The sequence below is a fragment of the Hippoglossus hippoglossus genome, chromosome 5 (genome assembly GCF_009819705.1).
Source record: "Hippoglossus hippoglossus isolate fHipHip1 chromosome 5, fHipHip1.pri, whole genome shotgun sequence".
NCBI lineage: Eukaryota > Metazoa > Chordata > Actinopteri > Pleuronectiformes > Pleuronectidae > Hippoglossus > Hippoglossus hippoglossus.
In genome coordinates this window covers 20,917,707-20,932,822 of record NC_047155.1, presented here as the reverse complement: position 1 = coordinate 20,932,822, position 15,116 = coordinate 20,917,707, and the positions used below count along the sequence as shown (strand labels likewise).

General features: G+C 41.3%; 1 protein-coding gene across 4 annotated transcripts in view; it reads right to left on the bottom strand.

The window, feature by feature from the left end:
* Window positions 1-15,116, bottom strand: part of slc2a9l2 (solute carrier family 2 member 9, like 2) — a 127,028-nt gene that overhangs the window by 11,912 nt on the left and 100,000 nt on the right. For all 4 annotated transcript variants that reach the window (XM_034586554.1, XM_034586557.1, XM_034586558.1 and 1 more), the window contains one exon: window positions 7,178-7,305. In XM_034586554.1, the coding sequence (XP_034442445.1) occupies window positions 7,178-7,305 (128 nt within the window). The remainder of the gene's footprint in view (window positions 1-7,177; window positions 7,306-15,116) is intronic.

Genomic DNA, 15,116 nt, shown 5'->3' with positions numbered 1-15,116 from the left:
TTGGTGGATGGATAGATGTTAGAGTGAAAGGGTAAAAGACGATGAGACAGTGTAGGATGGAGACACAGAAAGGCACACGACATATTTGTGGTTGCCTGAATATGTAAAAGAAGTGAAGCGAACAGCAGATGAAGTTACAGCTTCTCAGTGAGTCATTGGCCACAGTCCTTGAAGGGGAGATGTGTGTTCACTGCAGAGGAGCAGAAAGGAAGAGGCCGTGACACTAAGACAAAGGAAACCTACAGTGAGAGCAGCACGGGGGCTGATGCAGAACTACGTGAGCAGTAAAACGAAGGGTCACACTTCTTAGATGTGACCATTTCAAGCTAAAGTGTCACATTGATTTTTCTCCACCCCGCAATTTAATAACAACATCTGTGCTTCTGTATAGCTGCATTCAGTTTATAAACAGAGCTGATTTGCTCTACAGGTCAGGTACAATAAAAAAAGTTGCATTTAGCATATCGACTTGTGGTGTATATAAGGGCTGCAGACTTAAGATATTCTTCACAGGTACTGTATATAACCCATATTTATCACCCCTTGATCGCGATGGATGTGAAGATTTGACATGGAGAGATGAAACAGATCTGCTTCAAAGTGCGTTGCAGCCAGCTGGATCCAACTTGGTGCAGTTAAGATGAAAAATTCACTCATTTAAGACGCCTGCCGAGACGTTAATCAGCCGACTGATCCAAAACATCAAAGAGAGGGCCAGAGGAAGCACAGGACAGAGGGAGAGAAAGAGAGAAGATAGCGGATATACATATAGTGCAGGGTATGGTGCACTTTGTTTTCCAAAAGAAAAAACTGCCCCTCCAGCCCATTGAAAACCTTCAGTAATGAGCAAATACACATAATCAGCCTTGTTATATTTTCCATTCATTCATTTGTCGCAAGCAATTCCCTCACTTTGCTTTCATAATAAGCCCCATCATAGTCACATCTTGTCTAATTCGATGGCGGCAGCTCACTAAAAAAGAGCAGCAGTTTTTGTTTCTCTCATGAGGCTGCACTTAATGACTCGAGTCCTTCAGCACACAGTGTAGTGAGAGTACAGAAAAAAGTTAATCGGCCATGGAATTTGTAGTCTACCCCTCTGAGTAAATAAGATGCCTATCAGTAAAAGCATAGGGGCATTTATCTCGATAAGCGAAAATTATTTGCAGCGTCTCGGTATGTGTGATGCTGAAATATTGGCATGAAGGGCTCGTAATGTGGGGAATCGTACAGTACGGCAAAAAATAAAAACACTCCTCCTAGGGATATATATTTAATTTGAGAGTTATGGTGCACTATCTCCCTTTAGTTATCAAAACTGTTTGCAATCCGAGTACTTTGTGATCCGGAAACAAAGGGGAGCTCTGCATCCAAAGCTGTGGCTTGGAATCGTCAGAGAAAATACAGCTCCAGCTTTCTCGTTCTGCCTGTGTTTTCGCTGTCCTAAATCCAGACGCAGTAGAGCACAGCAGTTGACCAGATGGCTCAGAAACCTGCGAGCAGAAATGAATGCTATGAAAATGCTTTCTTTATGGGTGGGCATGCCAGTGGGAAAGAACTGATGATTCACATTCCAGACTTATGAACAGGTAAGCCTATTTTTTTGGGTTGTTAAGAGGATTTTGGTCAGAAGACGATAAACTGGCTTCCACTTGGTTTCTATGGCGTCACACATCTAAAAGTTATTTCTTCAGCCTTGCAGTTTACAGTTAACAAGTTCAGCTTAGAATAAATTATAATAATAGAAAGTGAAAGAATGAGCAGTTGATTTAACACCAGAGTCCCTCAAAGAATTTGACAAAGCGAATGGTGGCACTGCTATTAGAACGGTGTCAGTGATGTAAATTGTATTTTCCAGCAAGATTTTCACTTGACTGACATAAGTTTTAATTGAATTATAAAAATAATACAAACAATTCCCCAGATTTGTTATGAAACTAAAAATATTGAGTCCTAACATCAGGTCACATGGCCCAAATAGCTGATATCAGTCCCCCTGGCAATCTGGCACATGGTTAGTGTGGAGCAGTGCACGTTCCTCTGTCACAGCACACAGCTCAAGTCCCAGGACCCACGGACATGGGGGCAAACCTCTTGTCCAGGGAAAATCTGACCTGGCTGACAGCCCGGCCACGTTTGGCAGAGGTACAGCATGTGCGGGCCACTGTGAAAAACTCACAAACTGACACTGAGCTTCCCCTGAGGGCAGCCACAGTGACAAAGCACAGTGTATGATTGTGTTGGAGGTAGTCCAGTTCCTGTTGGGAGACCTGTGGATGCTCCAGTTGTGCGTGAAGTTTGAATTCAAGGCACACAAAGGAGTTTTAAAGTCATCACTCAGAGTGGTAAAGCTTCTGGGCTGAATCGACATTGTGATAGTCTGCCCCACAGCGTGATGGAAACCATTACAAGTTGTCATGCTCGCTGTACAAAGTGCCACATGTTTATGAATTAAATGGCAGATGAATTGTTGAATTATTTGAATGATCTATCATCTTCTTCAACAGAGGCTTTGTGACTGCCACATCACCCCGTGTACCCTGTGTGGTGTTGTAAAAGGAGCATATCACAGACTCTGAAGGTGCTTTCAGACATGCACTGGACTCTGCAGTTCCTCTGTATTTTCTCCAAAAGAAGTTTATGTGTGAACACAAATGCCCGAGTGAGATGCTCTGTAGTTTCTGCGGACCTTCTCCGCCTGGTCCCAAGATATAAAGTCCACAGAACACAGCAGAGGATCCCCCGCTGGATTCACCCCAAGTGAGTTTAAAACACGACGAGACGTAAATAATGAAAAAAACTAAAAGAAAACAAATATCTCCTGGTGAAAAAGCAGTTTTCCACACGTAGAAGACACCGACAAATGTGTCAAGTTTGTATGGATAAGAGCCAACGACGGTGCCGAGTGCTGAAAATGATCACGTGATCTCCGCATCAAAGTTAATACGTCACTTCCTGTCTCAGTCTGCTGCACCAGGCTGCTCCACCTCTCGCCTGAATAATGCAGAGGATTTGTTGCTGTTCTGAACGCGTCTGTGCGGAAAACCTCCCGCTGGGTGGTGCATGTGTTAAAGGCAAACTCTGGGTAAACTCTGTGGCCAATTCTCCGGATTTTACCCACAGGTCATTTCTGAAAACGGCTTTATAATCTAACCTGCTCATACTGATCTGGGATCCCCAACCTGCTGGTTCTAAACCCTCAGTCAGCATCCTCTTGAGAAACTCCATATGAGTGTGTTGTTGTTGGAGACAGCGCTGGTCTGGACCAGCTCTTGAAACTACAGCAAACTACAGAACACATCAGTCCACCTGTGTGTCTCAGATATGTCTGCACTGTCCCTGAAAGGCTAGCCTGATTTAGTGTCCAAAGAGATGAGCCCTGGCAAGGCTAAGCGTGGTTGTGGAGGATATTGGTACGGAGTATTTAGTCCTCAAGGGCCACAGATCGTATTTTACTCAGGCCTTATTAAAGGGGGTGTCAATTCAGGACATTAGACTGAGACTCGCAGCAGATTACCCTGGGTAGTTAATCTCTTATGGCACTGTCTGTCTTAATGGTCATCCTCGTTTGGGAGTGCAGCAAAAGGAGAGATGTCACTATCTCCTACAGACATTGAATTACCTTAGAAATGGAACTAATTTCAACAAGGCAGCAGCCCCCTGCACTTACAGGCTAGTTTGTACTTGTTTTTAACAAGAGATTAGTAGAGTAAATTTGCTTTTACACTGATCTATAAAAAAGGTACTGATACTGATACTCAGTATCAGTGGCATAGCAACTTTATCTTTATCTGTGGCAGTGACTGTAGGAAAATTAGAAAATATACCAAAAATATAAACATGTGCACAAGTAGGCAGTGAATGGCCAAAAAAAGGATCAATGTTTTATGTCTGTGAAAAAAAATGCAAACCATCACAAAAATGTTATATTGAGTGGACGATTTGGTAATGCTTAACAGGGGGATGGTCAGATGGTTGGAAACTGGAGAACTGTAGAGTGGAGTTTATGCTGAATCCTGCCTGCCTGCTGAAAAGGGGATGGCAGAATTGTCAGGCTATTAAAGGGGATGTTTTTATGGTAATTTTAGTATAAAGGGGACGGCATCCCCTCTAATCCCCCTAAAACCTTCTACCGGTTATATTGAATTGTATTATATTAATTTAATTTAATCTCTTGGCTGTTTGGGGTTCAAAGTATTGATACAGAAAACTGTGACAGATCCAGGCATTATTGGTCAGTGGTACTCTACATTCAGAGCTTTTTTATTATCTCAAGTGCTTTTTCCAAATCTCACTTTGTTACCCTCTTTTCACCAAGTGTGTTATGCTCCGAAATCAGATTTGCCAACAGCAGCACACATCCAGAAGAGCTGATGCTGAGGAATAGTTCCCGTACAATGCTGTGCTGTGCCTATTGGTGTCAGTGATTATTTGACTGAAATTGAGAGTTTTTGTCCTTGCACAGCCAAAACCAAACCAGGTTTTATAGTGTAACACCACTAAATGCAATTTGAAATGGTGTAATCCCAATGGACTCCTTGGAGAGCCTCAGATCAGAGACATCAGTTATTGCACTTGCATGTAGTGCACTGTGTGGCCAGTGTACTCACTGCATGATTTTGTGTTGCGCCGCTGTGCACTGACTGGGATTGATGTTTGCCAAAATATCTGCAGGCTGCTTTGCCCATTTGACTGTGACCGTTTCACTTTCTTGTGTGCGCCCCCTGTTTCACACACCATGGAAGCGTTGATTGTTTCGGACTCAGTTATTTGAGCATTGTACTTAGAGTGCACTGCATATTGTCATACTTTGTGTGAATGCACTCAACAAAGAAAGTGTGAACTTGGACATAAGTGAATTTCGACATGGCAAGTTGAAGTAAAGGTAAGAAGGTAAGAATGATAGAAAGGGGGAAAACAGGCTGTGGGGAGAGACACAAAGGGAAAGAAACAGAGGACGTAAAATGAGAAGAAGCAGTGAAGTGGAGCTGCCTGGGGCAACAGTCAGGTTTTAGTAGTTGAAAGAGGACCCAGCAGTTTCCAGGAAAACATTCCAATTCAAGACACTAATAGGCTCTTCTGTCTGAAACTGTTGTATTTGATTATTAAAAAACACATTTATCCTCCTTAAAGTGAAGCCTCTCGGGTCCCATGTGAAGCACTTCAAAGATGCTCAAGATTAAGGGACTGTTATGAACTATTTAGAAATTCAATGCCAGAAAAGGCACATTAAGGGATTCTATAACAGAGACTCACGTTAGTCTCTAAATAACAAGTTTTCATTGCTTGTATTGTATTTTTCTTGCAGAGTCCAGGTCTTTTTGAAAAGCTCTGTCCATAAGATAAAGAGGCATCTACCTCTGTGCTGGCTGCTTCAAACAAAAAAGAACACCATTATTGTTACTTTCTAACATTTTGCTTGCAACCAATAATGACAGCTCCTATGAGGATATGAAAGTGCTTCTGTGTCAAAAGCTTTATTCAGCTCTTATGTCACCTCGAGGCTGAGCAGCAGAAGCAGCACAACAGCAGCAATTAATGTCCAGAGTGGATTTGTTCAACCAAAGTACTGACATCTCAATACAAATATCGTGATAAAGACACGTCTTGAAGGGTAATGAGACAATTCAGGTCGCAATTATGACACATCTTAAGTGCAAGCGAAGTATGAGGCATTATGTGGCTAGTGAAGGCAGCTGCACTGAAGAGATTGACATCAGAACGAATGGTAAAAATTGAAGCAGCAGAGGCAGAGATATCCTCACTTTGAGGCTTGTGTGGGTCAAGACCAAGAATTAAAGTAGCCCTGATGATGATGATGATCCAAAATACATGATATAACAGTCTGAACAGTCTGTCTAATGATGAGAGGAGTTTATAAACTGGGTGGAGGGCCCCTTTACACATTGATTATCTCACAGTTATGAAGCGAAAATCTCAAGCAGTCAAAAGTCTCATGAACCTTGATTGGAAAAAAAGGAAAATGCCCAGTGGATACACTCCATGGATTAAAGGCTGTTCTTCAGCCAAGGTTATGATCAGGTCTGACCTTGGAAAGCCATTGGCTGCAAATAGCTTCCACTTTTTATACATCATTGCCCCTATTTTAATTTCAGTGAGGATGATTCAGTGAAGAACGTCTTCCTTTGTACTGGTATTGAACTTAATGAAAACGAACAAAAAGTGCGGAGCATGTTCCGCGAGCCAGTCACTGATAATTAAATTCAAACCAATGGTTTGAATGGTAATTGCAGGGATCTCTGACCCTTCCGAGAGCATATAGAAGTAGCATATGAAACAGGCAATGTTAGCGCTTTACAGGGATATTAAATCATGAGTATGTGAACTAGTGAGTGCAGAGAGGAGCTGGAGGTGGCAGTGGAGTGCAGGCACCACAACCACTCGACAACATGGTGTAGGAGTTCACCACAGCAGGGATTAAAGCAACATTATGCAACCTTTTTTACATTAAAATAACATCTTGATGGTACACTGACTTATAATAGGGAGAATGGTGCCTATGTCAGTCCGACTCTGCACCCAGAACACCTGGTCTTGCGTCACATAACTTTGGTGAGTAGGTTTAATCTCCAGAGAGTCTGAACTATAGTCAGTGGTTTAAACTGACACAATCAGGCCCATTACTTACGTCTTAAACCGAGGGAAACTTCTCTTATATTCATCAAGAAGGCTATCAAATCAAACACTTTAAATGGAGTTGGTTACAGCGACCTCAGGAAACTTGGGATGATGACGAAAATAAAACATTTTGCCAGTTTTACGGAGTCAGAGCTCAGGTCAACAAATTATATGCTGTGTTTTCTGTATATGAAAACCACTTAACTGTAAATGAAAACCACTTAACTGTAAATGAAAACCACTTAAGTGCTCTGACTCTAGGAACCAACACATTTAATAACCACTTGTCACTGCAGAGGCTCCTGTTGCTTAGCAAAAGTTGCATAGCTTTGCTTTAATGAGGATCTTTGTTGGACCTAGGGGGTTTAGATAAGAAAACAAAGTTGGTGTTTGCATGGCTAATAATCAGCCAGTGACTCACTGTGTGCCTAATGCTTTAGTTTAGAAAATGTCACAGTCTGTCTCCACAGATGATGTAGCTGACCCTGACCCCTACTAAAAGATAACATGCACTGATGATACTAATGATGTAACTCACTTGAATGAATGGGAACAGGAGGCCCACGGTAAAGTTGGCGAGCCAGTTCACGGTGCCGGCGATCATGAAGGCGGCGGGGCGGTAGGACTGTTCAAACAGCTCCCCGGTCAGGATGAAGGGGATGCCACCTGACAGAGAGAAAAGAGAGTTACAACAAACTACACACAGAACTACAACAGAAACAGATGTACAACAACAGAGCTACACAAACCTGATGAGGTGGAAATGGACTTTTAGTTATTAGTTAATTTTGCCACAGTGCTGACATAAGACCTCCCCTTTTACCAGATAGTATTGTGCATTAGTATCTGTCTGAATGAAGAATAAAAAAACGATTCATTTTCTGACTAGAGACTTAGAGGATCAACCGTAATATTGTAACCATCCAATGACGACTTATCACAAGCTATGAGAGTGTGAAAATGTTTTGTATATGTTATATGCTCCTGTAGAACGTCTATATGATATCATGCTACGACGGGGCAGCTTGTGGGTTCGTAATGGATTATGGGAATGCGTAGTTCCTTAACTCTTAAAATAATTATGTACACAGTTTTGTACCTTTGCCCGTTTTTTTCTCCAATTTACCAGTATTTGATTTGCTCTGAATCAAATGTTTTACGGTCACAATTTAGCTTGTTGCTGGTTGGCCTTCTTCCATGCTTAAAACTCTTGTCATAAGGATTTTCTTAAATGTCAATGGAGAAATTAATGAGAGGTTTACATTCAGAACCGGAGCTGTCCTATAGGTGGGTGCATGGTCACTGTCATGCTTTGTAAAGGGCTGACATTTAGTACCACAATCACAGCTCAATGTATTTGAGGTGGTGCCAGCCCTTGTCAGGACTTCCTCTGTTGTGCTCAAGTCAATAGTGTAACCAATGTTTCCGAACCTGCAGGAGCAGATGTTGACATGTAGACACTTTGGTGGCTTCAAAGCAGGAGGTTGACATCTAAGTACTTGGACCACTCAAATATAAAAGGAAGTAATTCATCCTGAGTGATTACTCAAACTCAGTAGAGCACAGACAGTAAAGAGCACAGAGGGACAACTGAAAACACCGGTCACTAATGGTACAGTGTCATTTTGCTGTGTAGTTAAAAAAAAGAAATTGTCGATTTACATGCCACCTTCTCTTCTTTCAAACAATAACGAATTGCCTCCGAGACAATTTACTTTAATTTCTGGTTTGAGTTGTCTGACACGTTTGCTTCAGAGATATACTGTAAAAGCTTCTACTTCACCATCCATTTATAGGCAGCCCCAAAGTTTTCCTGTGAAGCACCACACAGTTCCTGATTGCATTCCAAAGCAACAGTAATAAGTGACTTTGAGGTCTGAAAGGAATGTGGAGGCAAATCTTGTGTCACCACTCCCCTCACGGACACACGTCATTTCCAACAATTCAGATTCATTTCCCCGATACATTTATCAAAAAATGGTTTGTACAAATGAAGAGGTGTTTAAATCCTCAGTAAGAAAAAGATCAATTTACTCTCTTCGCTGCTTTTCTATTCGAGATATTCTTTTCTAAACAGTTTAGATCGAAACGCGATGAGTGGTAGTTCACGGATACACTGAGTGATAAATGACTCTACTCATATTTACCACCGACTGTTCTCTTCTGTCCAAAAGGAATATTCAATACTTTTTTAATAACTCAAAGCATCTGTTAAATGCTGAAGATGAGATTTGAAGTTTTTTTTCTCCATCTGTAAGAAATTACCCAAATAATTCAGCAAAGAGGAAGAAAAGTTATCTAACCAAAGAATACTACTTCCAAATGAACAATAAAACATACTGAAGATTCTCCACAGATCAGAATGACGTGGGCTGTGGTCGCTGCACTGCTCACTGTGCCTACACTGTTTTATATTCTGCAGTTTGTCAGCTGTAAAATACTTTTGTGTGTGGAAATGAAGATGTTTTTAATACCAACATCATGCATTCTTGTTTGAGGATAATAGCCGACTCTAATGACCTGAGCTGGAAACGTACTCAGAATCCGACTGTGTTGTGTTGCCTCGTCACTAAATGACAACAACCCAGGTCTCTGTCTGTGCAGAGACAAATGCAGTAAAAGTCCTTTTCCAAAACATACCGTGTAAACACGATTTCCAAATGCCTCTGCACCCTTGATTGTGGATTCAAGAGGAATGCCAACAGTTGAAAATGTAATGGCTGGTGACATTTTCTGCCATATTTCATCAGCCCAAGGGCGTTCCTGCATGAATCCCTGCTGCAGAGGTTATGCGAGAAAAAAATGCTAATGTGGTCGAACCACCTTCTGAACAGTGGGGGACATGGGGACATATAGAGGGAGGGTGGTCGTGATTTACTTTATTGATCCCACACTGGGGGAAAAAGCACAGTTCATGTCAGGAAAACATAATGACAGATCTATACTGTGATGCCATTTTTTTCTTGTATCTATGATTGATTATGTTATGTATTTGAACGTTTAAATACACATAAATAAAGTGATGGAGTGACACAAAGAGAAACACACAACATTATTATTCACATGCAGCCACACTTTGACCTGACAGAAAAAAAGCAATGGTGTGCAGGTCAAAGCATGATGTGAAATGGTGTATGCAGGTAATATCAGTGAATTGGCTACATGAAGCCACATATCTCACAGGTTTCACCACATCCATCCATGCATTATCAATCAGGCTCCGTCTTTGAGGGTCTGGGTGGGACTGGAGCCAATCTCAGCCGACATTGGGCAAGAGGCAGAGTTCACCCTGGACAGGTTGCCAGCGCATTGCAAGGCCCACACACAGAGATAAAAAATCAGGATGTCTTTGGAATGTGGGAGGAAGCCCGAGTGAAAACCCACATAGAAAGCTGGGAACCTTCCTGCAGTGAGGCGACGGTGGCCACCGCAGCACAACTGTGCCACCCGAGTCCCTCGTCCTTATTTAGCAGTTTCAGTCAGAAAACTCACATTTTAAATATATGGTTAGTTTGTCTCTTGGCAACTTCATCACTTCCCCAGATATGATTACATTGATTTAATGGGGAGCGATGAATATCTTTAACTTCCCCTGTTGGAGCCTGTAGGTGGACACTGGGTTGGTGGAGGTGCTGAATCGACAGGCAGCGATACTGAAGCAGGGCAGGAGAGGCATTGAGGAGCAGAGCGAGAGATGGGAAATCTTTACAGAATAAAAAAAACGCTAAATTGGGAGGGTGTGTATGATAGAGGGTTGTGGGGAGTGAGGAATGCGTTGCCCCATCAATACCTGTTTATAGTATAAATAACGGCAAACATTAGTTGCGATGCATTGCGTACAGTGAGCAGGGCTGTGGATCATCTCTTACCAACTGAAAATAGCAACAAAAACATCAAATGAGCTTTACCCTGCATACTGTAGTCTTCTAAATGTGTGGGTGCTGTATTCTGTCCTCATCTGTTGTCACATAATTGCCTTTGAAAAGTCTGTTAATTAGCTCCAAACCATTTAGAGCTAAATAAAGGAAGGAATGGCTCACAGCAGCCCTCTGAGATTGAATTGCTTGTGATAATACTGTAAATCATCCTGCTATTTAATGTGAGGCCTCGCTGTTAAACAAATATGACCCGATCATTAAAAGTGACTCTGTGTGCGTGTGTGTTCATCTCTTTAGGGCAAATCCTCACCGAGGAGGATAACTGTCAAAATGCTGCTAACATTTCTGAAAAGTTCTTCCACAGTTACAAGTCAAAGTAGAAGGCAAACGACTTCTTTTCCCCCTTTTTGGTAGACAGAGAACATAATTGTGCTTTAAAACCATCATTAAGTTAGGAGCAGTATAGACAGCTGGACATATTTCTGCTGTCAGACGACCGAACAAACGTAAAACAGGGATTCGATCGTGCCTCATAAATGCCACCTGTTAACCAGTGTGAATTTTCTTGTGATGCTGCACTTAAACCATCGGTTGAAAACTCAATTTAATGCTTGTCCGACAGAACAAAGGAAACAAAGAGGATGTCAGAGGAAAGAGAGTTTTCTCTTCTTAAGCAGTCGCACAGCAGCTGACAGCCTGAGCAGGCTAACAGTACTTCATAGTTGTGGAAAGGCTCATTCGTGGTATTAACATGTGGTCTGTACTACAGGAGCAGTCCAGTCAAGATCCAAACAGACCAGCTCCACATGTAGTCGTCGTAGCTGTGGCAAACACTTTCAATGAAAGACAGCAATGATGTTATTTCCCTTCTCACTCGGAAAAAGGAGGAGAGTTCCACTGCCTCACAAAGGTCTCAGCTTTACCTCGTCCCATTTTTCCAGGGATATAGGATGACGGTTCTGCTGGTGATGCTAGTGCAGCACCTGAAGAAGCAGAGCACCACACTGGGATCCTATTGCCCCAGCATCTAACAGTCTATACGGTCAAGTTGTCGTTTGGGCATTGTAAAAATATGAAAATGTGCATTTTAGCATAAATTTTGATCATAATTGTTACGATATCAGACGTTAGCCAAAATAAGAGTAAAACAAATATGCTCTCTGATGAGCTGAGAGCTTTGTCCTGGTTAAACCATTTGTTAAATAAGACTTTCAGTGACAGGACTAGAAATTTGATCTTCTCAACTTCCCACAGCATTGATAATGTAACAGCATTTGTCAGTTTAACAAAGTTTCTATTAAGTTTGACACCTGTACAGCTGACTTTAGCGAGTTCATTCCTCTCTTACAATTATTCTCTGAGATTTAACATTCTTCAGAATTCACTTTTTTTGAGATCGTCATCTGTGACGGATGTAGTCCTTGGATTTTCTACAGATTGTACCTGGTTCATGGTCAGACTGGGTACCACTGGTAAAACATCAGTTTCTTCATTTCATTTTAGATGGAAAAGTGCATGAAAACGTGTCACTTGCAAGAAGCAAAGAACTTTTCTCCCATCTTTTTTCCCCCCCTCACGTTTAAACCTGAATAACTCAGCAACACTCACTGTAGAGGGACTTGATAACACTTGGTGGCTGAGCAACATTATAATGCTACATATAACCCAGTATTCTTTTCCTTTCATTCAGTTTAGGCAATGCACAAAACATTATCCTTCAACAAGTCTTCTAACAGTGGGGAAAAACCGGAAGTTGTGGAGGTATTTCCAGAAGACAAATGTCTAGGGGGCTAATTGAGTGCACTTGTCTCCACAGCATGTTCCATGTCAAGCCAAATTTATCTTTTTAGCCTTTCATCGCACTTTCAGTCTCAGACGGCTGGGATACACTAATTAGGATTTGTATGTCGTTTGGCCAGCATATGTCTGTGGAGGGCCTCAGAGGAGACAGGATGTGTTGAATGATGTGTGATGAAAGTACACAGGTTTCCCTTCCAGCCAAAGACCACAGCGGCTCACTGATTAGTGTACATTCAATCTGAGAGTAAATGACTAATTAAAAGAGAGGGCTGCTTTGTTACACCACCATTCATCTCAGAATAGCCACTGTATGAATGTGCCTCTAGTCTGCTGCCTCACCTTTTGTACTGACGGTGGATTTCAAAGTCCATGTACAGCTACAGCTTACATTAGAATCGCTTCATTCATCGAGTGCATCACTGGGCAGGTGGGTAATGTGTGCGTACAATCACAGAACCCGAGAACAATTAGTGGATCTGCTGGTGCAATTTCTCAGCATCTATATTAGAAAGAATACAACGTGATTTTCTGGCGTTGTATTTGTGACTTCACTGCTTTGCCCTCAGCTCAACCTCCTGAGACAACACATTTCCGGGTGGTTGGCCACACTCCACCAGGGCTGAAGCCTTGATCTGTTGTGCCTCAGGCAGAGAGCCACAGATGATTGGTCAGTGGTGAGAGGGCAGCGCCACAGGTAACTTTTTTCCACTCGCAATTTGTTCTGACAAGGGTTTTAACCAGAACATCTGAATACTTCATCATCATGTAGCAGCAAGGTTAGGCTCATAAACCTCAAGTGCATACAATGTTTCAAAGAACCTATAAAGCTGCCATGCATGAAGAATTTGATTTAATAAATTCTTATTGAATAGATTTCATTAACACAAATTAATGATTCATATCCGTTTCCCTCAATCTGCTGAATTTCCTATTTGCTCTACCTTTGCCCTTCTAGGGACTCATGTGATTTGCTCCACTGGTCACAGATGAATGATATTATCTAACAGCAGCACACACACTATAAATAGATACCAATTATATAACAGGATAATCATGCCACACACACACAGAATATGATCCTCTCACACAAACCCCTGAACCATTCACACACAGCACACAGAAACATGCACATGCATCTGGTCTCCATGCAGACACAGGAAGTGAGCCAAAGTTTAGCTTTGACCTTTAGCAGCAGTTTGTGAATTTCAAATTAAAGGCTTCACATATTATATTTTGTTACATCACTGAGCAGTTTCCACCATTTCAACACAAAATGCATTATTCCATGAGGAGTTAATGTTTGGACTTATTACAATAGGATCAGCAATAGATTAGGCATGATGTGTTCCACCAATAATTAACTTGCTCAGTATTATCAAGGAGTTTGAGCTTTAAATTGCAAAATGAATTAAACTAAGCCTGATTTTTTTTCCTCCCTGTAAATTAAGTGCCCAGAAAAGAACGAATATTTCAACCAATACACCGTAAAAACTAGAGAAGAGCAGTCTGTGTAATGAGGAGCTTAGTGATGAGTCATATGCATTAAGTCATGAGTCATGCTATTCAAAAGGAGGAGTATTAACAGAGAGACTGACACTGACAGTGAAGCAAAAATGTTATTAGAGTTTGAGGACAATGTAGGGTGTTACTGTTAAACCCCCAATCACAGAAATACCTTTTTTAACCTTGATGTGAAACAATGTGATGAGCAGAATATGAACTGAAATGCTTCACTGAATGGGTTTTTTAAATAATTATTGCAGTCAAGCGTATGCTGGAGTTGCTGCTGTGAAATCTCATGAACTACATTTTGGAGGAAGGCTGCATGAACTCAGGAGTTGTTAATCAGGATGGGAAAACTAAAAAAGAAGGAACGAGCAAAGGACAAACATAGTGGCAAGGACTCTGCTGTTAGATCTGGTTAACCTGTGGGCATTCATTTAAATATATATACAGAGGCGGGAAGTAACGCATTACATGTACTCTGTTACATGTACTTGAGCATTTTTTTCAATAAAACGCACTTCTGAGAGTAGGTGTTTCGCAGTATTCTTTTTACGCCTACAGTTGTTATAAAAACACTTGTGAAAATTACTTCTTCATTACATTGAGCCACACACTCCTCGCTACTTCTCCATGTCTATGATTTATTAATTTGTACACCAAGCGATTTCCCGACAGTGACGCCCAGTTTTTTGTTTGTTTTGTGATTTTGTCTCTGTTGTATTTATGTCTCCTACTCTGCTGTATTGCGGTTCTTAGTGTGTTATTCTATACACCTGCTGAATAATTTACAAGTGCAATTTGTTGTTACAGGAAGGGAATCGCAATAGTACTTGCTCTAGTTGTGTTTCTTAATTGTTTTTTTTTTCATGAAGTCTAAAGAGGACAAATATTTTGACTGATAACATGTTAGGAATAAAGAAGATAAGTCTTTATGTCCAAGGGCAACTGTCAAACGTCCTTCTCCATCTCTTATACGTGTGTTGATTATTCCTGAAGGCAACAATGTGATTGCAAGTCCCTTTTAAACGAAACAAGGAGGTGGTAAGACAAGTCATGTAAGGGAATTCAATTAAATTAACCCCCACAGGGAACAAATGTCAAAGATGTAGGTCACGTAAATATAGAGGGGGAGGGTTAACCTCACAGTAATGCGGCTTTCTTTTTTGGGAGGCTGTTGTTTCAAGGATTAAACTTGATTATAAAAGGGATTTGAAGTAATAGTTACAAAATCTAACACTAACTGCAGGCAATCTAAATGGAATCATGGACCCAAGCACATACAATGTTAGACAA